We start from the raw sequence: 23,552 nt of genomic DNA, 5'->3' as shown, positions 1-23,552 counted from the left end.
AGAGTTCCTAGATAACAGAACGCAGCATGTCATTCTCAATGGAGAGAAGTCTTCCGAAGTAAGAGTGATTTCAGGTGTGCCGCAGGGGAGTGTCATAGGACCGTTGCTATACACAATATACATAAATGACCTTGTGGATGACATCGGAAGTTCACTTAGGCTTTGTGCGGATGATGCTGTGGTATATCGAGAGGTTGTAACAATGGAAAATTGTACTGAAATGCAGGAGGATCTGCAGCGAATTGACGCATGGTGCAGGGAATGGCAATCGAATCTTAATGTAGACAAGTGTAATGTGCTGCGAATACATAGAAAGATAGATCCCTTATCATTTAGCTACAAAATAGCAGGTCAGCAACTGGAAGCAGTTAATTCCATAAATTATCTGGGAGTAGGCATTAGGAGTGATTTAAAATGGAATGGTCATATAAAGTTGATCGTTGGTAAAGCAGACGCCAGACTGAGATTCAGTGGAAGAATCCTAAGGAAATGCAATCCGAAAACAAAGGAAGTAGGTTACAGTACGCTTGTTCGCCCACTGCTTGAATACTGCTCAGCAGTGTGGGATCCGTACCAGACAGGGTTGATAGAAGAGATAGAGAAGATCCAACGGAGAGCAGCGCGCTTCGTTACAGGATCATTTAGTAATCTTGAAAGCGTTACGAAGATGACAGATAAACTCCAGTGGAAGACCCTGCAGGAGAGACGCTCACTAGCTCGGTGCGGGCGTTTGTTGATGTTTCGAGAACATACCTTCACCGAAGAGTCAAGCATTATATTGCTCCCTCCTACGTATATCTCGCGAAGAGACCATGAGGATAAAATCAGAGAGATGAGAGCCTACACAGAAGCATACCGACAATCCTTCTTTCCACGAACAATACGAGACTGGAATAAAAGGGAGAACCGATAGAGGTACTCAAGGTACCCTCCGTCACACACCGTCAGGTGGCTTGCGGAGTATTGATGTAGATGTAGAACATAACATTTCAAGTCAATGATTGGCTCAGTTTGACAAGAGGACCCTGTGCATTACATGTAAACACAGCCACACCATTATGGAGCCACCACCAAGCTGTTCAGTGTCTTGTTGACAGCTTGGGTCCGTGGCTTCGTGGCGGTCTGTGCCACAGTCGAACCGTGCCATCAGCTCTTACGATCTGACCTCGGGACTCATCTGAGAGGGCCACAGTTTTCCATTGGCCTAGGATCTAACCGATAAGGTCACGAGCGCAGGAGAGACGCTGCAGACGATGTCGTGCTGTTAGCAAGGGCACTCGCGTCGGTCGTCTGCTGCCATAGCCCGTTATCGCCAAATTTCGCCGCACTCTCCTAACAGATGCGTCCGTCGTACGTCCCACATTGATTTCTGCGGCTATTTCATACAGTGTTGCTTGTCTGTCAGCACCGACAACTCTACACACACGCCGCTGCCCTCGGTGGGCCATTGCGTCGTCTGTGGTGAGAGGTAACGCCTGAAGTGTGGTATTCTCGGCACTCTCTTGATACTGTGGATCTCGGATTACTGAATTCCCCAACGATTTCCGAAATGGAACGCCTCGTGCGTCTAGCTTCAACTGTAATTCCGCGTTTTAAGTCCGTAAATTCCCGTCGCCTGGCCCTAATCACGTCGGAAACTTTTCACATGAATGACTTGAGCACAAATGACTGTTCCGCCAGTGCACTGCCTCTTTATGGCTCGTGTACGCGATACTCCCGCCATCTATGTACGCTATGTGATCAGAAGTATCCGGACACACCCAAAACATACGTTTTTAATATTAGGTGCATTGTGCTGCCACCGACTGCCAGGTACTCTATATAAGCGGCGTCAGTAGTCATTAGACATCGTGAGAGAGCAGAATGGAGAGCTCCGCGGAACTCACGGACTTCGAATGGGGCCAGGTGACTGGGTGTCACTTGTGACATACGAGGTGCATTCAAGTTCTAAGGCATCCGATTTTTTTTCTAATTAACTACTCACCCGAAATCGATGAAACTGGCGTTACTTCTCGACGTAATCACCCTGCAGACGTACACATTTTTCACAACGCTGACGCCATGATTCCATGGCAGCGGTGAAGACGTCTTTAGGAGTCTGTTTTGACCACTGGAAAATCGCTGAGGCAATAGCAGCACGGCTGGTGAATGTGCGGCCACGGAGAGTGTCTTTCATTGTTGGAAAAAGCCAAAAGTCACTAGGAGCCGGGTCAGGTGAGTAGGGAGCATGAGGAATCACTTCAAAGTTGTTATCACGAATAAACTGTTGCGTAACGTTAGCTCGATGTGCGGGTGCGTTGTCTTGGTGAAACAGCACACACGCAGCCCTTCCTGGACGTTTTTGTTGCAGTGGAGGAAGGAATTTGTTCTTCAAAACATTTTCGTAGGATGCACCTGTTACCGTAGTGCCCTTTGGAACGCAATGGGTAAGGATTGCTACCTTGCTGTCCCAGAACATGGACACCATCATTTTTTCAGCACTGGTGGTTACCCGAAATTTTTTTGGTGGCGGTCAATCTGTGTGCTTCCATTGAGCTGACTGACGCTTTGTTTCTGGATTGAAAAATGGCATCCATGTCTCATCCATTGTCACAACCGACGAAAAGAAAGTCCCATTCATACTGTCGTTGCGCATCAACATTGGTTGGCAACATGCCCACGGGCAGCCATGTGGTCAGCATTCGTGGCACCCACCTGGATGACACTTTTCGCATTTTCAGGTCGTCGTGTAGGATTGTGTGCACAGAACCCAGAGACATTCCAACTCTGGAGGCGATCTGTTCAACAGTCATTCGGCAATCCCCCAAAACAATTGTCTCCACTTTCTCGATCATGTCGTCAGACCGGCTTGTGCGAGCCCGAGGTTGTTTCGGTTTGTTGTCACACGATGTTCTGCCTTCATTAAACTGCCGCACCCACGAATGCACTTTCGACACATCCATAACTCCATCACCACATGTCTCCTTCAACTGTCGATGAATTTCAATTGGTTTCACACCACGCAAATTCAGAAAACGAATGATTGCACGCTGTTCAAGTAAGGAAAACGTCGCCATTTTAAGTATTTGAAACAGTTCTCATTCTCGCCGCTGGCGGTAAAATTCCATCTGCCGTACGGTGCTGCCATCTCTGGGACGTATTGACAATGAACGCGGCCTCATTTTAAAACAATGCGCATGTTTCTATCTCTTTCCAGTCTGGAGAAAAAAAATCGGAGGCCTTACAACTTGAATGCACCTCGTACGTCTGTACGCGAGATTTCCACACTCCTAAACATCCCTAGGCCCACAGTTTCCCATGTGGTAGTGAAGTGGAAACGTGAAGGGAGACGTACAGCACAAAAGCGTGCAGGCCGACCTCGTCTGTTGACTGACAGAGACCGCTGATAGTTGAAGAGGGTCGTAATGTGTAAAAGGGGACATCTATCCAGACCATCACATGGGAATTCCGAACTGCATCAGGATCCACTACAGGTACTACGACTGTTAGGCGGGAGGTGAGAAAACTTGGATTTCGTGGTCGAGCGGCTGCTCATAAGCCACAAATCACGCCGGTAAATGCCAAACGACGCCTCGCTTGGTGTCAGGAGAGTGAACATTGGACGACTGAACAGTGGAAAAACGTTGCGTGGAGTGACGAATCGCGGTACACAATGTGGCGATCCGATGTCAGGGAATGGCGAATGCCAGGCGAACGTCATCTGCCAATGTGTGTACTGCCAACAGTAAAATTCGGAGGCGGCGGTGTTATGGTGTGGTCGTGCTTTTCATGGAGGGGGCTTGCACTCCTCGTTATTTTGCGTTGCACTATCACAGCACAGGTCTACATTGATGTTTTAAGCACGTTCTTGCTTCCTGCTGTTGAAGAGCAATTCGAGGATGGCGCCTGCTGTTGTGGCCGAGCGGTTCTAGGCGCTTCAGTCTGGAACCGCGCGACCGCTACGGTCGCAGGTTCGAATTCTGCCTCGGGCATGGATGTGTGTGATGTCCTTAGGTTAGTTTGGTTTAAGTAGTTCTAAGTTCTAGGGGACTGAGGACCTCATATGCCAAGTCCCATAGTGCTCAGAGCCGTTCGAACCATTTTTTCGGGGATGGCGACTGCATCTTGCAACACGATCGATCACCTGTTCATAATGCACGGTCCGTGGCGGAGTGGTTACACGAGAATAATATCCCTGTAATGGATTGACCTGTACAGAGTCCTGACCTGAATCCTATAGAACACCTTTGTGATGTTTTGGAACGCCGACTTCGTGGCAGACCTCACCGAGCGACATCAATAACTCTCCTCAGTGCAGCACTCCGTGAAGAATGGGCTGCCATTTCCGAAGAAACCTTCCAGCACCTGACTGAACGCACACCTACTAGAGCGGAAGCTGTCATCGAGGCTAAAGGTGGGCCAACACCATATTGAATTCCAGCATTACCGATGGAGGGCACCACAAACTTGTAAGTCATTTACAGCCGGGTGTCCGGATACTTTTGATCACATAGTGTATGTGGATACAGCTATCCAATGAAAAATGGTTCAAATGGCTCTGAGCACTATGGGACTTAACATCTGAGGTCACCAATCCCCTAGAACTTAGAACTACTTAAACCTAACTAAGCTAAGGACATCTCACACACATGCATGCCCGAGGCAGGATTCGAACTTGCGACCGTAGCGGAGCTATCCAGTGACTTATGTTCAAATGTGTGTGAAATCTTATGGGACTTAACTGCTAATGTCATCAGTCCCTAAGCTTACCACTACTTAACCTAAATTATCCTAAGGATAAACACACACACCCATGCCCGAGGGAAGACTCGAACCTCCGCCGGGACCATCCGCACAGTCCATGACTGCAGCGCCTGAGACCGCTCGGCTAATCCCGCGCGGCTATCCTATGACTTACGACCTCAGTGTATAACTTTAGATTTGTTTGTCGCGTTGTTTGTGGAGTATTATGCCGAGTCTCTAGCGCGGCGATGATTTCGGCTCTATCCTGCAGCCGAGATGGTGCGAACGGCACGAACAGTGTTTGTGCTTCTCCGTGGTGCTGGGAGCAGCAGCGGCGGGTAAGAAATGGCGGGCAGGCGAGTGTCGGGGCAGTGCGGCGCGCTGGGCTGCGGCCAGGCCCGTCTATAATTAGCGGGGTGTGCGCGGCCGTCCACTGGGGCTGCGAGGCCTCAGTCGCCGCCATGGCGTCGCCGCTGCCGCTGCGGCTGCTGCTGGCTGCCGCGCTGCTCGCCTCCTGCGCCGCACAGCTCGACTACGCCGAACCGCCCGACAAACAATTGTGAGTACACCGCATACCAGGGACAGACAGGAATGGGTGCTCGAGAGAAACGATTACACACCCCAGAGCTCCCTAGGTGAACTGCTTACCTGTTAGTGCCACCGTACGCTTCGTCCACATATCCGAATGTACACGTATAGCTCCCAGATGTGTATGTACTGTCAGACGCGAACCAGGATTCAGTTGTGTCAGGGTGGTGTCAGAGTTTGCTTTTCGTCGCATGTAACATCTAACGTTCCAGAGATGAATGTGATTATAGTAAGAAAGCAATTAAAATATAAAAAGTTTTAACAGAACGCTATTAACAAGGGTCCTTCTACGACAGTTTTCAGGTGGGAGAGAGGGCTAGATCTGTGTGTATGGATTATTTATAATATTTTTGGAAGACGAACGGTGACTTGTAAATAGCCATAAAAAATTCCCAGTTCTGACCCCGTTAAAAACCTGCGTGATACTGATTTTTAAATCATTTTGTTGAAAGAAACAAACGTACCTACCGTATATTATTTTGTTTACTCCCTGAGTGCCAGGAAAGGGGTGGGGGCGCGCACTCCATCTCCCACTTGCCCCTGAATATCGCGTAAGGGCACCCTTGACTATTAACATTGTCATAACAATGATATACAAAAATGGTTAAATCCTATACTACTACTGATAATAATAATAATAATAATACTTTTTAACATCAATGTTTAATACATCATTTTAGCGCAATTTCCAAAAAATCGCACTCAGGCGCGGATCTGAGGGGGGAATGGTGTCACGGGATCATGAACCTGGACACTCCCTCCTTCCCACCACCCCAAATAAAAGCAAAATCACTATACTAACCACTCATGTAAACAAGTTAAGGTTATATTAAAACATATATTTGGTTGTCAGTAATATTAAAATCATTCGCAAGTGCGACTTGGTAAATATGGCAAGAGGAAAAATTATATTTTTTTTCGGGGTTTCGGGGGGTGGGGGAGTGCAGGAGGAAGTGTTGGAGAAACTATGACACTTCCCTCAAAACCGAACCCTGCACCCTCGCTTGTCCGCATTCTCCAAGAAAACTTTGGCGAATACATGTGTGATGCAATTGACTTAAGAACTGTAACAGCAACAAGTCTTCCCAACCTTGTCAACATAGTATTTTACAGGATATAAAATCACTAGTAAATCCCAACCCCAGATTCTTTAAAGAATCGAACTGCCACGTACAAAACATCATAGCTCCCGATCTGTGAGTCGTCCAATGACATAATTTTGCATGTACATTAGGTGGTGTATGTGAGTATTGTCTGCAAAACGTGTTGCGAATAGAGTCAGTAGCAAGCAAGTAACAAATGAGAACGTCATGCCTGATGCAGTTTAATTGCATAAAAGGCGAGATGTATGCGATGAACTTTCTCTTTTCATCATTTTGTGGGGTGCGTCATCGAGAAAAAGTTTCGAAACGGTTTGAAATTCTGTGAAGTGTGTTGCAAGTCACTTAGTACTCTCATTTTCAAGTAGTGGATGAATAAAGTCTGTATAATTTGCGCGCCGTGAGTTACTCTGCTACTTGAGTCAGGGCCGCTTTCCGCTGCTTAGAGGGGCGCTATTTAATCAAAATTAATAGCGGCAGCTGACACGGGTGAATGTGTAAGAGGAAAAAGGGGGGGGGGGGGCGCAAATGACATGTCGCTATTGTGGAGAAATGTTCACAAAAGGGCCTTGTGAAGGTATATGCGGTTTCTAACTGTAATACTTACTGTGTTAAACCTTTAACATAAGATAGTTCATGTGAAATAGTATGAGTAGAGGTTATACCTGACAATCTGACTAAACTATTAATTGGATCGTTCTACCGACCCCCGGACTCAGAAGACATAGTTGCTGAACAGTTCAAAGGAAACTTGAGTCTCATTTCAAATAAGTACCCCGCTCATACGTAGATTACTGCTCTCAGTGAGTAATTATATGAAATACTGAATGTCAAATTGATGTTGCTGCTAGAAGCCATTAGATAGAAACCTGCCACGGAAATAATGCCCAGGATAAGCCGTTTACTGGTAGTGAGTGTTCAACATTATCAGTATTTTGCTTAGCACTATGACTGTAAACTCATGGCTGCAGACCGTGGCTATGCGAGCGTGTATACTAGTGGAATGTTTTCTTCAGTCGCGTCCGCCTACTTTCGAGAAGTCAGCCTTTCCGTTATTTTTTCCTTAATGGACGATCTTTCCCTTTCTGATTTGCCTTAATCAAGTTCCGGTGGTTTCCTGGATATACCTGTTGACTCAGGAATCCTATAGGGTTTGTTGTTGAAAGCAGGGGTGGTTATACTGTGAATGGTCTGCATTTTACTGAGTGGAATCTTCCCTTCAAGACAGTCAGGCCGACGCGTGCAGGCCCTCTCGCAAGTAAGGCGTATTAAATATAGCTCGTAATTAATAAAATTCCATGCTGTTTTCGAGACTGTAGTTTTCACGCTATACATTTACTTCATGCTTTTCTCTGAAAGTGACCTGACAAATTTATGAAGTAGTGCACATAAAAATATAAACGGTTTTACTATTTTTTTTTTATAGTAGGGGAGGGCAGTCAAGAGGCATGTTCGATACAAGCCGTAATCTTTGACCAGTGACGTGACGTTCATGGCTGCTGTCGTGTAACCATTTTTTGGGCGCTGATGACCCCGCTGTTTAGCGCCCGTAAACCTCAAACACACACACACACGTGTAACCTTTCGTTGGATATATCCACAGTCTTGTTGTTAGTTAGCGAAGCCAACGATTGTGAAAAAAGAGCAGTTTGGTTTCGAGTTGGCGAAAGCAACGAATACGATACTAAAAAAAGACCTGGTTGTGGTGACGGCCTGCTCTGTAGCTGCACCCCGTTTGAAAAACTCGTCACTAACATCGCGTTGGAGTTGCCATATTTTTTACGGCTCTTGTCGAATTTTTCCAACGTCACTGGTCAAAGCCGACGACTCGCATCGAATATTCCTGTATATCCGGGGTGGGATCACGATCACCCTTGAACCCACCCCTATCTAACCTGCCAGCTTCAATAAAGTGAGATATCGTGTCGGCTGTTGAGCCTCTGATAAAAATAATTTTATGTATATGAAGCAAAGTTATCTTTTTTGACGTTAGTTTTCGGATAACATTTTACTTTTAGCACAAAATAAAAAAATCTTTTGGATTAGCGTGTTTTTTTTCTACTTACAGTTTCTCGTGTGATTTTAAGGAACCTTTCGATGGAAAAAGTAGATGTTTTTACTTATATAGTCTCATGTCTTTGCTTGGTGATAAACTGATTATCACTTCGTTATTGGTCATAGTTATTATGATGCTTCGAAATTAACTCACTATAAAAGTTACCTATTGCAACCTCCCTGTATTTTCGTAGTTTAAGCACGATATATGTACACGAAATGCATCAAAATACTCTTCGAAGGCTTGTCCATTCTCTAATATACATTTTTCTTAATTGACCGCGCAGTTATAACTTTTATAACGAAAATAGCTCCAAATATGGCACTGACATCGACAACAGGCTACGCTACAGATCAGTGTGTTACGGCATAATTTATTTCATATTCACATTCGTTGACTTCGCCAACTCACAACTAAATTATTACAGTCCAATCTGACCTAAATTAGGAGTACGCTACTAGTCAGTCTGTCGTCACAGGTGAGATGTCAGTAGGGTGGGAGAAGCGGGCTCCTCTATCGCATTCTAGTTTAACTTATGGCAGATAATTCGAAAAATTTGCAAGCGAACAAGTGAAAGCTGTTGCTAATGTTAAATGAGCAAGAAGTAGCTAGAAATATACACGTACGACAACATTTGGCCGGCCGAAGTGACCGTGCGGTTAAAGGTGCTGCAGTCTGGAACCGCAAGACCGCTACGGTCGCAGGTTCGAATCCTGCCTCGGGCATGGATGTTTGTGATGTCCTTAGGTTAGTTAGGTTTAACTAGTTGTAAGTTCTAGGGGACTGATGACCTCAGCAGTTGAGTCCCATAGTGCTCAGAGCCATTTGAACCATTTTTTGACAACATTTGTTGTCGTTTGGTGTCGAGTGCTGCCTACACCAGCCAATCTGCAAAGGCATAGGGGACGTCTTGTTCTCGGGTGATATTCGAGTACTCGACGTCTGCTCTAGAGGTCGCCAGTTCGTTGGAATCGTGATTTTATCTGTCCTCAGGCTGCTCACCTCTACGTCACACTCCCACTGCCACTAAGTAGGCGGCCCTGTGGAGACAGCGCAATAAGAAGGTAAGTGGGGGTCGTAGCTTCAAATCCTGCCATCAGCAGGCGTGGGATTTTATATGCACAAATTTTCCTCCAGATAGGTCCGTTTATTTTTCATTACGTTGAATCAGTGGCATCTACAAAAGTATTGCTCCCCATCCCTATCTCTCCCTCGCCGTCTGAGATCGTGATAGTGGTGGCGTACTGATTTGTAGCGTACACAGATGTCTGTTAGCTTGGAAGCTAACATATTGATGGAGACTTTGCTAAGGCAACGAATTTGAACGTGGAAGGAAAAAAAAATCTAGTAACAGATTGATCGATAACGTAGACCGACGTCTACATTCATCGCTAGCAACATTTTCTCCATATTTATTTTCAGTAAAGCCCGATTATTTACAGAATCGAATTCCACGTGTAAAGCAGCTTCAAAATTCTGATTTCTTTAGAAATGAGTTAATGCGTTTCAAATTATGTGTAAAGTTTGCTGGCAAACGCTAAGTGCTTTCATTCTCAGATACTGGATAACTGCTGTCCTGGTATTTGCGCGGCCTTAGTTACGCTTCCTCGAGAAAGATGCGCAGTTACTAACTGCAGAGTTTATCTTGCTGTGTTAAACTTCTAACATCAGATTATACATCTTAATGAATAGATTATGCAAGCATTTTAAATTTTTTGTCACTAGAAGTCGTTAGCTAGGCAACCTCCTCCTGCAAGTGAAACTGGTTTACCGTTCGACGGATTAATCGCCAAGTAATATTCATGTAGATACTGGTAGTTCATTGTGACGACGTGTACATCCTGCTTTGATTGGTTCAGCGAATTTTTTAATTCGGTATGAATGCATCCCATGCGACGCTCTCTCCATAGTCACATTTTCCTATGTAAACGGCTAAAACTGCAAGGTGTATTCAGCAACGCTGTGTAGCATAACAGACCAATCTCGGACGAGTATTTGCGTGACTATTACGTACATTTATAGTAAATTATGTGCGTAAAAAAAAATGCGAGGAGAACTGGGATGACACCGCAAATTTTTCCAATCTTCCCTTAGGTTGTCTTTCTGTATTCTTAAATCCTTGAGTCTAGCGAGGTCGCCTTTGGTCCTTTTGCCTCGGTACATGTCCTGCCATCTCCATTTCATTCATAATTACGCCTTCCACTCCCGTCTATTTCTGGACCATTCCTGTCCCTCCCAGTAATCCCCAATCTCTCGATATGTCGCTGAGCAACCCTCAGTTTTCGCATTAAAAGTCCATGTCTTACATATCCATTAATTCAAAACTGCCAATGCACAGATTGTAAACGATGAATTTCTGACAAATTGGAAGCTTAATTATAAAAACGCTAATTAGTTTATCAAAAGCACTCCAGACCATGTTTACCCTTCTGTTTCTCTTCTGCTGGCTATCCAACAAATGTTTTCTCACAAAAAATTGAAAACTAGTCAGCTCGTCCTATGATTTCATTATAAATTTGCACAATATTCAGTGAAATGTTTGAACTTTATTGTAGTATTAATTAAACTGACTTTCAGGATTCTTTCAAGTTTAATCTATTGAGTTCTTCTGTCTGCTATAGTTTACCCGCTGTTCATTAAGGTGAGGGTGCTGACTGGTTCATCTTTTTTCTTCTCTCGTGTCTCTCCATTTTTGGGAAGTAGAATAATTCCAACATTTTTTGATTTTTGGGGAAATCTCTTCCTATGCAGAAATTCTGTGAACAGCCTTTTGTATTACTTTTCTTCCAGTTTTAACAACTTCTACAGAAACACCATGTATGGCCGACTTTCCTTTCTTCATACCACAAGTGAATTTTCAAGTGCTCCATTGCGTTATTTCTGAAAATAACTAATTTCGTTTTTAACCATCTGTGTTTCCCATGTATAGTGGCACATAAACATTTAAGCCATAATTATCTGTTGATGTTAGTACAGGAGGGTCACTCATTTTACTCTGTCTAATCAAAAGTATCCAGACACCTAGTGGTGAACATTAATATGGGATGTGTTCACTCTTCGCCATTATGATGGCTTGGACTCTCACAGGGACACTTTCAGTGAGGTGTCTGACGGGCTATAGACAAATGGCAGCCCAGTCTTCCTCAAGAGCCGAAACAAGAAAAGGTAGTGATGTTGGACGCCGGGGTCTGGTGAAAAGTTGACGTTGCAACTAATCCCAGAGGTGCTCTGTTGCGTTCAGGTGGGGACTCTCAGCAGGCCAGTCTATTTTAGGTATGTTATTGTCGACAAACCATTTGCCTCATAGGTACTGCTTTATCACATGGTGCATTGTCTCGCTGATACAAATTATCGACGTCTCCGAACTGTTCTACTGGACACAGTATACAGTGCTATAAAATTTGCCCATACTCTTCCACATTTAGCGTTTTCTTATACGCAATGAGACGACCATACCCTAACCACGAAAAACACCCCCACACCATAACACCACATCCTCCTTTACTTCACTATTCTCAGTGATCCTGATGACATGTAACGTTCTCCAAGCTTTCACCAAACCCAAATCCTACCATTGGGTTATCATTGGGTATATCTTGATTCACCACTCCAAATCTCTCGTTTCCAGCCATTCACTGTCTAGTGGCGTCGATCTTTACACCATCTCAAGCGTCGTCCACAGCTCATGGTCTAGTGGCTAATGTTGCTGCCTCTGGATCGCAGGGTCCCACGTTCGATTCCCGGCCGGCTTGGAGATTTTCTCTGCCCAGAGACTGGGTGTGTGTGTGTTGACCTCGTCATTTCATCATCATCATCATCCTTGATGGTGGATAAATTGGGCTGTGTAGACAAAATTGGGCTGTGTAGACAAAATTGGGCTGTGTAGACAAAATTGGGCTGTGTAGACAAAATTGGGCTGTGTAGACAAAATTGGGCTGTGTAGACAAAATTGGGCTGTGTAGACAAAATTGGGCTGTGTAGACAAAATTGGGCTGTGTAGACAAAACTGGGCTGTGTAGACAAAACTGGGCTGTGTAGACAAAGTTGGGCTGTGTAATCCCTGCGAAACCCTACGTTTCAGCAGGATAATGCACGACCGCATGTTGCAGGTCCTGTACGGGCCTTTCTGGATACAGAAAATGTTCGACTGCTGCCCTGGCCAGCACATTCTCCAGATCTCTCACCAATTGAAAACGTCTGGTCAATGGTGGCCGAGCAACTGGCTCGTCACAATACGCCAGTTACTCCTCTTGATGAACTGTGGTATCGTGTTGAAGCTGCATGGGCAGCTGTTCCTGTACACAACATCCAAGCTCTGTTTGACTCAATGCCCATGCGTATCAAGGCCGTTATTACGGCGAGAGGTGGTTGTTCTGGGTACTGATTTCTCAGGATCTATGCACCCAAATTGCGTGAAAATGTAATCACATGTCAGTTCTAGTGTAGTATATTTGTCCAATGAATACCCGTTTATCATCTGCATTTCTTCTTGGTGTAGCAATTTTAATGGCCAGTAGTGTAGTTGGATCTACAGTATTTAAATTGGAGACATTTATGGGTAACGGAAATTTAACTGAATTTCTTTCAGTACTAATATGGAAAAGCTCGAACTTTTTATTGTTCAGTATAAATTGCCAATTTTCTCACCATACAGGCGTCTTATGTAAATAATCTTGAAATTAGTATTGGTATTCTGACGGGTTTAGCAGACAGTAAGCGATAGTGTAATCTGCGAATAAGCTACTTAGATTACATCCTAAATCGTTTACATAGATTATGAACTGTGTAGTGTTTGTAACACTCCTTGGGGAACCGTAGATGTCACTCTGGTTTCGCTCTGGCTTCCCAGAAATTACTGCGATCTACGACCTTTCTAAATGCAAATCACGAATTCAGAAGCAGAGCTGCGGTAGCATTCCATAGGCACGAATTTTATTAGATGCCACTTGGGAAGAACGGCGTAAAAAACCTTCTGAAAACCTAGAAATATGGGTTCAACTTGAGATCCCCTGTCGATGGCACTCATCACCGCACTCATCTGAACCGGAACACTTACCTTTATTGAATTACTTGAGTTGCTTCGCTACCCTGATGGTGTTTTCTAAACTACACAGGTTGGCAGCTGCCTTTGTTTTGAATTCTGTGGTGAACGAATTTTGGAAAGCAATGTTCAGTAACTAGACTTCGTTGGCGCTGTCATTGGTATGAAAATACTCAGGCAAATTTGACGGAAATATTGAGTGATCTTCACGCGACAACAGGTTTCTACGGAACACAGTTTAGGAAACACTCCGTAAGCTTCCGAGGCGCTACCAGGGATAGAGTTCGCGGGAAATAATGTGCAAAATACTTTTTTGTTCTGGGCCCGCTTAAGAGTATTCTCGTTATTATATCTCTGCTACAGAGCAAGGCAGCACAGTCTTCACGCGCCGTAGGTGCAGGGAAAGGTCTTCATATTCGGGCACGTGTGACTACATGTAGCTCCATTGCATTCGTGTCGGAAGGTGCAAACGGGGCAAGCAGAAATCTCCTTAACAGGTAAGCTTGAGAGGGTTAAATCATCCGTTAGCTACTGCAATTCGCACAGTAAAGAGAATAGAGGAGGAGGGGAAAACGTATATACAAGTAATTCCCGAGTCTTCAATATTGCAGGGAAGACAACGAATATTTATGAAATATTGGCGAACAGGTTGTCGGGGGACTTACACACAGTATCCACGTGGGACATGTCCGTTTTACGAGGGGCGTTAACTAAGTAATGCAACACAAAAAAATGGTTGAAATGGCTCTGAGCACTATGGGACTCAACTGCTGATGTCATTAGTCCCCTATAACTTAGAACTAGTTAAACCTAACTAACCTAAGGACATCACAAACATCCATGCCCGAGGCAGGATTCGAACCTGCGACCGTAGCGGTCTTGCGGTTCCAGACTGCAGCGCCTTTAACCGCACGGCCACTTCGGCCGGCAATGCAACACAGTTCTTTTCTGAAGGCAGGTCGGTTTTATTCAGGATTCCAATACACCATAGTATCCCCCATTCTTTTGGCTGAAAAAAAACCCTTTTTTTTCAGCGTAAGCTCCATTGAATGTGATTGCATGATAGCACCTTCCTGGAAGGGCCTGTACGCCTGAATGATACCAATCTCCTGATCGACATCTTACTGCACCAATAACTTCTCCAACATCCAGGTGCTGCTTCCCGGGGAAGGCATCCTTCATCGGGCCAGACAGGTGAAGATCCGAAGATGCGGGATCCAGGCTGTAGCGTGGACAAGGATGAAAAGTCCAATGAAGTTTTGTGAGCTGCTCTCGGCTGTGCAGATTTTTGTGAAGCCTGTGTTGTCATGGAAAAGGAATTTGTTTGCATTTTTATGGCGTCGGGATCACTGAAGTCGTATTTTCAATTTCCTGAAGGCAGCACAATACACTTAGGTTGATCGTTGTTCCATGAGGGAGCACATCCAACGGAATAACCCCTTCAGAGTACCAGAAGACCGTCGTCATGACATTACCGGCTGAGAGTGCGGCTTTTAACTTTTTTTTCCGGAGTAGACGTGGTATGGCGCCACGCCATAGACTGCCGTTTTGTTTCCGGTTCGAAGTGAGGAAACTGTTTCATCGCCTGTGACGATGTTCAACAAACGATTGTCACAATCAGCCTAGTAATGCGCAAGTAATTCCACACAGGGCAGTCCTTGGTCTCGCTGGAGATCTGCCCACCGTCCTCCCAGATACCGATACCAGTGTTAACAGAGTGGTGAAATTTTGTTAACTATCAGGCCTCATCCCTAAACTGGTGGGGAAGGGCATCAGATTTTAGTACGTTATAAACTGCTCTGCATGTGGGGACAGCCTTCGTCCTCACCCATGAGATTTCGTGTTGACTTTTCGTCAGGGCGCTGATGACCGTGATGTCGAGCGCCCCCTCAACCCAACAACAACAATTCCATACAGATGGTCCTTCGTTGCTTTTTATAGGCTTCTGCAAGGCGGCGAGGAACCTGTGAGTACCCCAACTGGTACTACTGATACTATCAAAACAGATGTCCAATTGAGCAGCGAGGTAGTTGATCCTAATCCATTGATCACCTCAAATGAGAGTGTACACACGTTCCAACATTGCAGGAGTCACAGCTGTGTGCGGCCGGCCAACGCGAGGGAGATCGGGGAAGGTTTGTGCGATCTTATTGAGATGATGACAGATGCCTCGCCCAACGACTCACCGTGCTTTTGTTCACTATCAGGTCTCCGCGGACATTCTCCAAGTGTCTATGAATATCTGTGATCCTCTGGTTTTCCGCCAGAAAAGACTCGATGACAGCTCTCTGCTTGGAACGCACCTCCGTTGCAGAAGTGATTTTGAAGGCTACTCATAGCGCGCCGCCACCTATCGGAACTTCATGAAACCATAGGGGCTCAAGCAGGAATATTCCACGACGTCCCATAAAAATTCCGTATTTTTCAACCGAAATTGCCCGAGAAAAAAATGTGTTTCATTGCTTATTGCACGCTCTTCGTACATCGTCGGTATTGTAGTAAGCGACCTCGTCCGCAATACTAAATTTTTACCTCTTTTTTTGTTGTATTAGATTTTATAGTAGCACGTAGCTGAACTTGTTTTGATTTGGTCGATCGTTTATGCGACTTGCTAGCTGTACCCTACAAGTTACGAGATTTGTGTGTAAGCATTAGCTGTTGAACTGCTCCTCCCACACAGTGCGATAGCCTTTCACAAGGGAACGAACCCCGCCTACCGCTGTGGCCGAGCGGTTCTAGGCGCTTTAGTCCGGAACCGCGCTGCTGCTACGGTCCAGGTTCGAATCTTGCCTCAGGCATGGATGTGTCTGATGTCTTTAGGTTACTTAGGTATAAGTAGTTCTAAGTCTAGGGTACTCATGACCTCAGATGTTAAGTCCCCTAGTACTTAGAGCCATTTCAACTTTTTTTTTTTTTTTTTTAACGAACTGCCTCTACCGTCTTTTCCCCGCTCCTACCGCGCGATTTGCGAGATGAATTAAACGCACTAAAGTGAAACAAATGGGTCGATAGAGATAGAACGAATTAAGATGCAGTGACACGACATCGTTTCGGTTAGGAATAGGTGGAAACATCGGTGACAGTAATGGTATTAGCCCTGGAGGCATACTCAGATAGCCTGATGGTTAAGCTGACTATTTATGATAATCAGGGTTCGAGTCCCAGTCTGGTACAAATATTCAACTATCACTACATTTTCATCTTGTTGTGCTTCCCCTGGCATTACAAAAACAAAATTTAGTGTCTCTGGGAGATGTTCTATATTTGATCAATGTGTCCATATGTCACAAGCGCTTTTGTCTAAGAGCCCTAGCGAACACTTACTGGAAATCGAAAGGGATGTTTGCGGAAATCTTTTTGGCGATGCATTCAGTGTTTCCCACAATACGCAACTGTGGAGAACTCTAGTTACCACCTGAGGCGTATCTGACTAACACACAGACTCATTAATTAAAACTTCCGGGCCGGCCAAAGTGGCCGAGCGGTTCTAGGCGCTTCAGTCTGGAACCGCGCGACCGCTACGGTCGCAGGTTCGAATCCTGCCTCGGACATGGATGTGTGTGATGTCCTTAGGTTAGTTAGGTTTAAGTAGTTCTAAGTTCTAGGGGACTGATGGCCTCAGATGTTATGTCCCATTGTGCTCAGAGCCATTTGAACCATTTTTTAAAACATCCGGGCTAAGAGGCCGTGGTCGAATAGTAGAAAATCTCCTGACCTTTCGTAGCCAACTGTGGGCAACATCTTCCGAGGTGAGCCAAAGACTGGCTGATGGGCCATGGAGGTCCCGTTTATATAGACTGCATAGAGGGCGACATCGCTCACGACCATGAAATGAAATTTAATGAAATTGCTAACTAAGACTTCAGATTATTATGTACGTATGTACGGAGAAGCCATAGAGGTTTATAAGCACCACAATAATTTTAACAGAAAAGAAGGCTTAAAGTTAAATAAGATATGGCGGTCGATTTTGTACCAACGGTGTGACAGTCGATTACATTTGATCGAGAGTGATGACGTTAGTCAGAGATAGTTTCACCGTTGACGGCACGTGACGAGTGGTGGCGCCCTCAATGCGCTCTATATGAATCGGACCTCCACGGCCCAGCAGCCAGTCGTTGGCTCATCTCTGAATATGTTGCTCGCAGTTGGCAGCGAAACGTCAGGAGGAAGAATTTCTTCTGTTCGAATACGACCTCTTAGCCCGGAAGTTTTAATTAATGAAGACGCCGGCCGTGAGAGCCCACACATTATGAAGACAGAGACTTTCGTGACAGATCAAAACTGTATTGTACTGGTACTCGAAATCGTACCCTTGCCCTTCTTGGATCGACTTGGTTATCCAGTCAGGGGTTACGACCCTCCCGCACAGCTTCAGTTCTTCCGGTAACTCCCTTCCACTTCTCGAAGTTCACAGGCATTCACGTAGATAACTCGCTCGACCACCACTTATGGATGAAAGCACAACTTGCAGAAGTGGCTTGGCCACGGTGTAGAGGTCGTTTATCGCTTTGGAGGAAAACGTCTGTGAGGTTTGGTCAGTAGGAGAGAGTTACTGGCAGAACTGAAGCAGCGAGTAAAGATTGTGCGTCGTACCTGGATGCTCAGTCTGTGATAGGGAAGCGTGATAGGACCTTTATTGTTTACAATATACATAAATGACTTAGTTGACAACATCGGTAGCTCCATGAGGCTATTTGCAGATGACACGGTTGTCTACAAGAAAGTAGCAACATCAGAAGACTCGTACGTACTCCAGGAGGACCTGCAGAGGATTAATGCATGGTGCGACAGCTGGCAGCTTTCCCTAAACGTAGATAAATGTAATATAATGCGCATACATAGGGGCAGAAATCCATTCCAGTACGATTATGCCATAGGTGGTAAATCATTGGAAGCGGTAACGACCGTAAAATACTTAGGAGTTACTATCCGGAGCGATCTGAAGTGGAATGATCACATAAAACAAATAGTGGGAAAAGCAGGCGCCAGGTTGAGATTCATAGGAAGAATTCTAAGAAAATGTGACTCATCGACGAAAGAAGTAGCTTACAAAACGCTTGTTCGTCCGATTCTTGAGTATTGCTCATCAGTATGGGACCCTTACCAGGTTGGATTAATAGAAGAGATAGACATGATCCAGCGAAAAGCAGCGCGATTCGTCATGGGGACATTTAGTCAGCGCGAGAGCGTTACGGAGATGCTGAACAAGCTCCAGTGGCGGACACTTCAAGAAAGGCGTTACGCAATACGGAGAGGTTTATTATCGAAATTACGAGAGAGCACATTCCGGGAAGAGATGGGCAACATATTACTACCGCCCACATATATCTCGCGTAATGATCACAACGAAAAGATCCGAGAAATTAGAGCAAATACGGAGACTTACAAGCAGTCGTTCTTCCCACGCACAATTCGTGAATGGAACAGGGAAGGGGGGATCAGATAGTGGTACAATAAGTACCCTCCGCCACACACCGTAAGGTGGCTCGCGGAGTATAGATGTAGATGTAGATAAGAGTACTGACTGCGAACGGCTCTGTTTCAGGATCGGACTCAGGTCAAACACACAGTTGTAATCTGTCAGGAAATTTCAAAACAGAGCACACTTCGATACAGAGTGAGATATTGTTTCTTCTATAAAGAAATATGCCTAAAAGTTCTCGGCAGTCAGTTATTCTCCCGCTTCCCTAACTTCTCTGCCGCCAGTGTCCCCATATAGGAACAAAATGTGCTTAGTTGTGACACATTAATATCGTTCACTGCTGAAGTTTTCACTTTGTTGCTAAATGAGACAGATTACATACATTCTTTGATTGACAACACCAGATTAAGCGTAGTGGACAAAAAATTTGTCATCCCCACGACACGACATGCTTATAAAATGCACCGCCGCCTATAGCCCTGATAACGGCCTCAATTAGGCATTATTGTAGGCACCTATAGTCCTGGGCAGAAGGGTTTGTTCGCCTCAGTGACTCCGAAAGCTATGCCGACGGTAGCGTAGCTGCTTCCAGGACCAACCAGGCTGCACAGGCCTCAGCGGAGGGGCCAACGAAGACTGTCCTGCAACTTGGGGAAGAGAGGACTGTTTTCCCTGAGGGAGCTCCGCCAGCAGTGGTTAGGCACGAACACATCGACCCCAGGTTCCCGTGCTGGGAACTGACCAGCAACACCAGATGTCTTCAACTGTAAACTCTGGGTGTACTTCAGGGACTACCATAGGTGTGGTAGGTGAATGTTGTGTTTCGGAGAACAGGACCTCGATTTCACCGCATCGACTGTGTGGAAGGTACACATCTCTACATAAAAAAGCCCTCAACCGAAAGATGAGCTACTTGCTGAAGGGGTGAATTACTGCAGAACAGTCCCTACTGAGCAACCTCTGTGACACCTGCCATTCCTCCTCAGTTGTATAAAGCCCCCCCCCCTCCCCATACACAGGTGGACCAGTCCGCTTACTCGTCTGCTGAGGGGGACTGCCCCATCCATTCGCCTATGTTTGGGCGATGGGCTCAGTCAGGGCCATGGTCCAGGTCTGTCAGTTTGACCTGATGACCTCAACCTTCTTGCACCGACTGCTATCTACAAACCTACATTTCCCCAGTGCAGGTAGGGAGGGTCTACCAAGCAGTCACCGATGTCCACACACATCTGGACGTGTTGGCAAGCGATTCGGCAGACCAGTTGGGTTGTGAATGGGTGCCTTATGTTTTCCTCGGCCACGCTGATCTCTACCAGCGTCGTCATCTGTTTACCTAGTGGCTCGTTGGGCCCCTATTGAGCGACCTCAATTAAAATCTACTCTGAACGCAACAGATGTATCTACACCTGCTCAATAAAGTGAGCTCGGATGGTCGGTTCATATGCGAAGTAGTCTTAAAATTGTAGTAAAAGGGCACTGGTCTGCCATAACTTTCATTGCAACCGAGAGAACAGAGGGACTCTTTGAAAATATGTGCCCTTTGCATTTCACAAAGCGTTTAAAGGTATTGTGGGGCCTTAAAAAGTGTTAAACGACCTCATAATGGTACACTTCTAGCTGAAACTGCCACTTTACACCATATATCTAAGCGTCTAGGAGCCAGCGCCTTAGGTGACTGCCCTGTTGTGGCAGTAGCTGAAATGACGGTATAGGAGTGGATTGACATGCATCACAGTCTGTTCCGACTCGCTCGGTGTGCTACAAACGGTCCACTAAACATATCCAGTAGATCCCCTGATATCCCATGACGCTCATAGCTGTTCCATCAACGAGGCAATGAAGCCATTTTTTGCTGGACACCTGAACACATCAGGATACAAGGAAATAGCTCAGCCGCCAAAGCAGCCAAAAAAATGTAGAAACGGTCATATACATAGATTTACCATCCCCCGCGAGCTGCTGTGTCATTGCCTGACAGCAGAATCATGTCAGTGGGAAAGCGAATGGTTGACAGTGGCGAACAATAAACTGCGTTCACTCCAATCGACTACGCCGACACGGCGAACTTCATGCCACCCGCATCAGCGGAAAGAAGTGCTGCTCACCCGACTGTTCACAGTAATATACATGATCTTCTCCATTGGGAGTATCCACCACTCACTGAAGTTTCTGATGTGTCACTTTCGGTTCAGCATGTTTTTGCTATGTGTGGTTTATATACAGGGTGTCCGGGTTAAACTAATAATAATATAAAGTGTAATATCTTGAAGTAATTGAGACATTTATTGGCGGCTTACTTTATTTCTATGTTTGATTACGGAAGTTGATACCAAGTAGGCACGAGCCTAATTACTCTGTTCACGTAAACGCTCTTCAGTAGCAATGTGGACTGCACAACAGGTGTTCCGCGTGCTTTATTCGCGGATCGGTACACTGGTACAACGTCGTTGTCGACCCGAGTATGGACTGCGACCTACCGACTATGTTCTCACTTATGTAACAATCAAGAAATGGGAAAAGCGGCTTCAGGAAACTGGGAGTTTGCTTTCGATGTCGGGCCACCAAGGCAAACACGCAGTTCCAGAAATTACTGTTGAAATAATCCGTACGTCCTTCTAGCGAAGCCCTCGAAAGTAAATCCGACAAACATGCAGCCAGTTACAGTGACACGAAGTCGTTAAAAGGTTGTTCCTATGAGCGTTCAGTCTGCAGCTTCATCACAAAATCAACCTGAAGACGACCTGCGACGGAAGGCACTCGCGGAGACAATCGTAGCAAAAATGGTTGAAATCGAGGCATATCTAGGTTTCGTCTGTTTCTCGGGCGAGGCTATATTCCTCACTTGCGGTACGCCGAGTTCTTTTTTAATTTGGTAATTTGCGGTAAGGTCTTATGAGACCAAACTGCTGAGGTCATCGGTCCCTAAGCCTACACACTACTTAGACTTCCGCTATGGATCACACACACACACACACACACACACACACACACACACACACACACACACACACACACACACATCCTCGAGGGAGGACTCGAACCTCCGACGGGAGGAACCGCACGGACCGTGACAAGGCGCCCCAAACCGCGCGGCTACCCCATGCGGCCGGCACGGTGAACACGCACTGTTACCTATAAAGGGAACTGAACCCTCGCATAGTGATAACGTGAATGTGTGTTGTGGATTGTTGAAGGAGCAGGTTATGGGCCAATTCTTCTTCTCGGAGCCTACAGGTATTGCAGCTATATACGAGGGTCACTCCAAAAGAAATGCACACTATTTTTTTTTAATATCCATCTTTTATTCTACATGTTTGAAAGTTTTGCAGTGTGTAGATATATCCTTTAGGAACAATATTTTCATTTCTCCACGTAATTTCCATCCCTCTCAACTGCCTTACGCCATCTTGGAACCAGACCCTTTATACCCATACGGTAAAATTCTGGGCCAACCTGTTGGAGCCACTGTTTGGCAGCGTGCACAAGGGAGTCATCATCTTCAAACCTTGTTCCACGAAGAGAGTCTTTCAGTTTCCCAAAGAGTTGATAGTCACATGGAGCCAGGTCAGGACTGTTAGGCGGGTGTTTGTGTTGTCCATCCGAGTTTTCTGATGACTTCCATGGTTTTTTGAATGACGTGTGGCCGTGCATTGTCGTGCAACAGCAAAACATCCTGCTTTTGCCGATGTGGTCGAACACGACTCAGTCGAGCTTGAATTTCCTCAGTGTCGTCACATATGCATCAGAATTTATGGTGGTTCCGTTTGGCATGATTTTCACGAGCAAGAGTCCCTCAGAATCGAAAAACACCGTAGCCATAACTTTTCCAGCAGAAGGTGTGGTTTTGAATTTTTTTTTCTTGGGCGAATTTCCATGATGCCACTCCATTGATTGCCTCTTCGTCTCTGGTGAAAAATGATGGAGCCATGTTTCATCACCTGTCACAATTCTTCCAAGAAATTCATCTCCACCATTCTCGTATTGTTCCAAAAGTTCGCTGCATACCTTTTTTCTTGTTTCTTTGTGAGCCACTGTCAACATCCTGGGAACCCACCTGGCACAAACCTTTTTTTAACGCCAACACTTTCAGTATTCTGCAAACACTTCCTTCCCCTATCCCAACATAGCGTGACAATTCGTTCACTGTGATGCGTCTGTCAGCAGTCACCAATTCGTTAATTCTCTGCACATTGTCTGGAGTGTGTGCAGTACGAGGCCTGCCGCTGCGAGGACAATCCTCAATATTGCCCTGCCCGCTTTCATCACGTAACCTGGTTGCCCACCGACTGACTGTACTGCGATCGACAACAGCATCTCCATACACCTTTTTCAACCTCTTGTGGATGTTTCCCACTGTCTCGTTTTCACAGCACAGGAATTCTACGACAGCACGTTGCTTCTGACGAACGTGAAGTGTAGCAGCCATCTTGAAGACATACCGTGACAGCGTCACTCACGGGAACAGGTTGAAATAAGTTTGAAAATAACCGGGAAAGATGTATCTACACACTGCAAAATTTTCACACATGCAGAATGAAAACTGTATTTTTACAAATGTAGTGTGTTTCTTTTGGAGTGACCCTCATACATGTTGGAGCTGTATGCTGTGCCACAATTTCC

General features: G+C 45.6%; 1 protein-coding gene across 3 annotated transcripts in view; it reads left to right on the top strand.

Annotated features, from left to right (window-relative positions):
• The first annotated feature begins 5,176 nt into the window (after positions 1-5,176).
• Positions 5,177-23,552, top strand: part of LOC126485146 (voltage-dependent calcium channel subunit alpha-2/delta-3-like) — a 324,602-nt gene continuing 306,226 nt past the window's right edge. For all 3 annotated transcript variants that reach the window (XM_050108811.1, XM_050108810.1, XM_050108809.1), the window contains exon 1: positions 5,177-5,281. In XM_050108811.1, coding sequence (XP_049964768.1) covers positions 5,184-5,281 — 98 coding nt within the window. In that variant the 5' untranslated portion in view covers positions 5,177-5,183. The remainder of the gene's footprint in view (positions 5,282-23,552) is intronic.

Source organism: Schistocerca serialis, chromosome 6 (assembly GCF_023864345.2).
Source record: "Schistocerca serialis cubense isolate TAMUIC-IGC-003099 chromosome 6, iqSchSeri2.2, whole genome shotgun sequence".
NCBI lineage: Eukaryota > Metazoa > Arthropoda > Insecta > Orthoptera > Acrididae > Schistocerca > Schistocerca serialis.
This window is presented reverse-complemented; position numbering and strand designations above follow the sequence as displayed.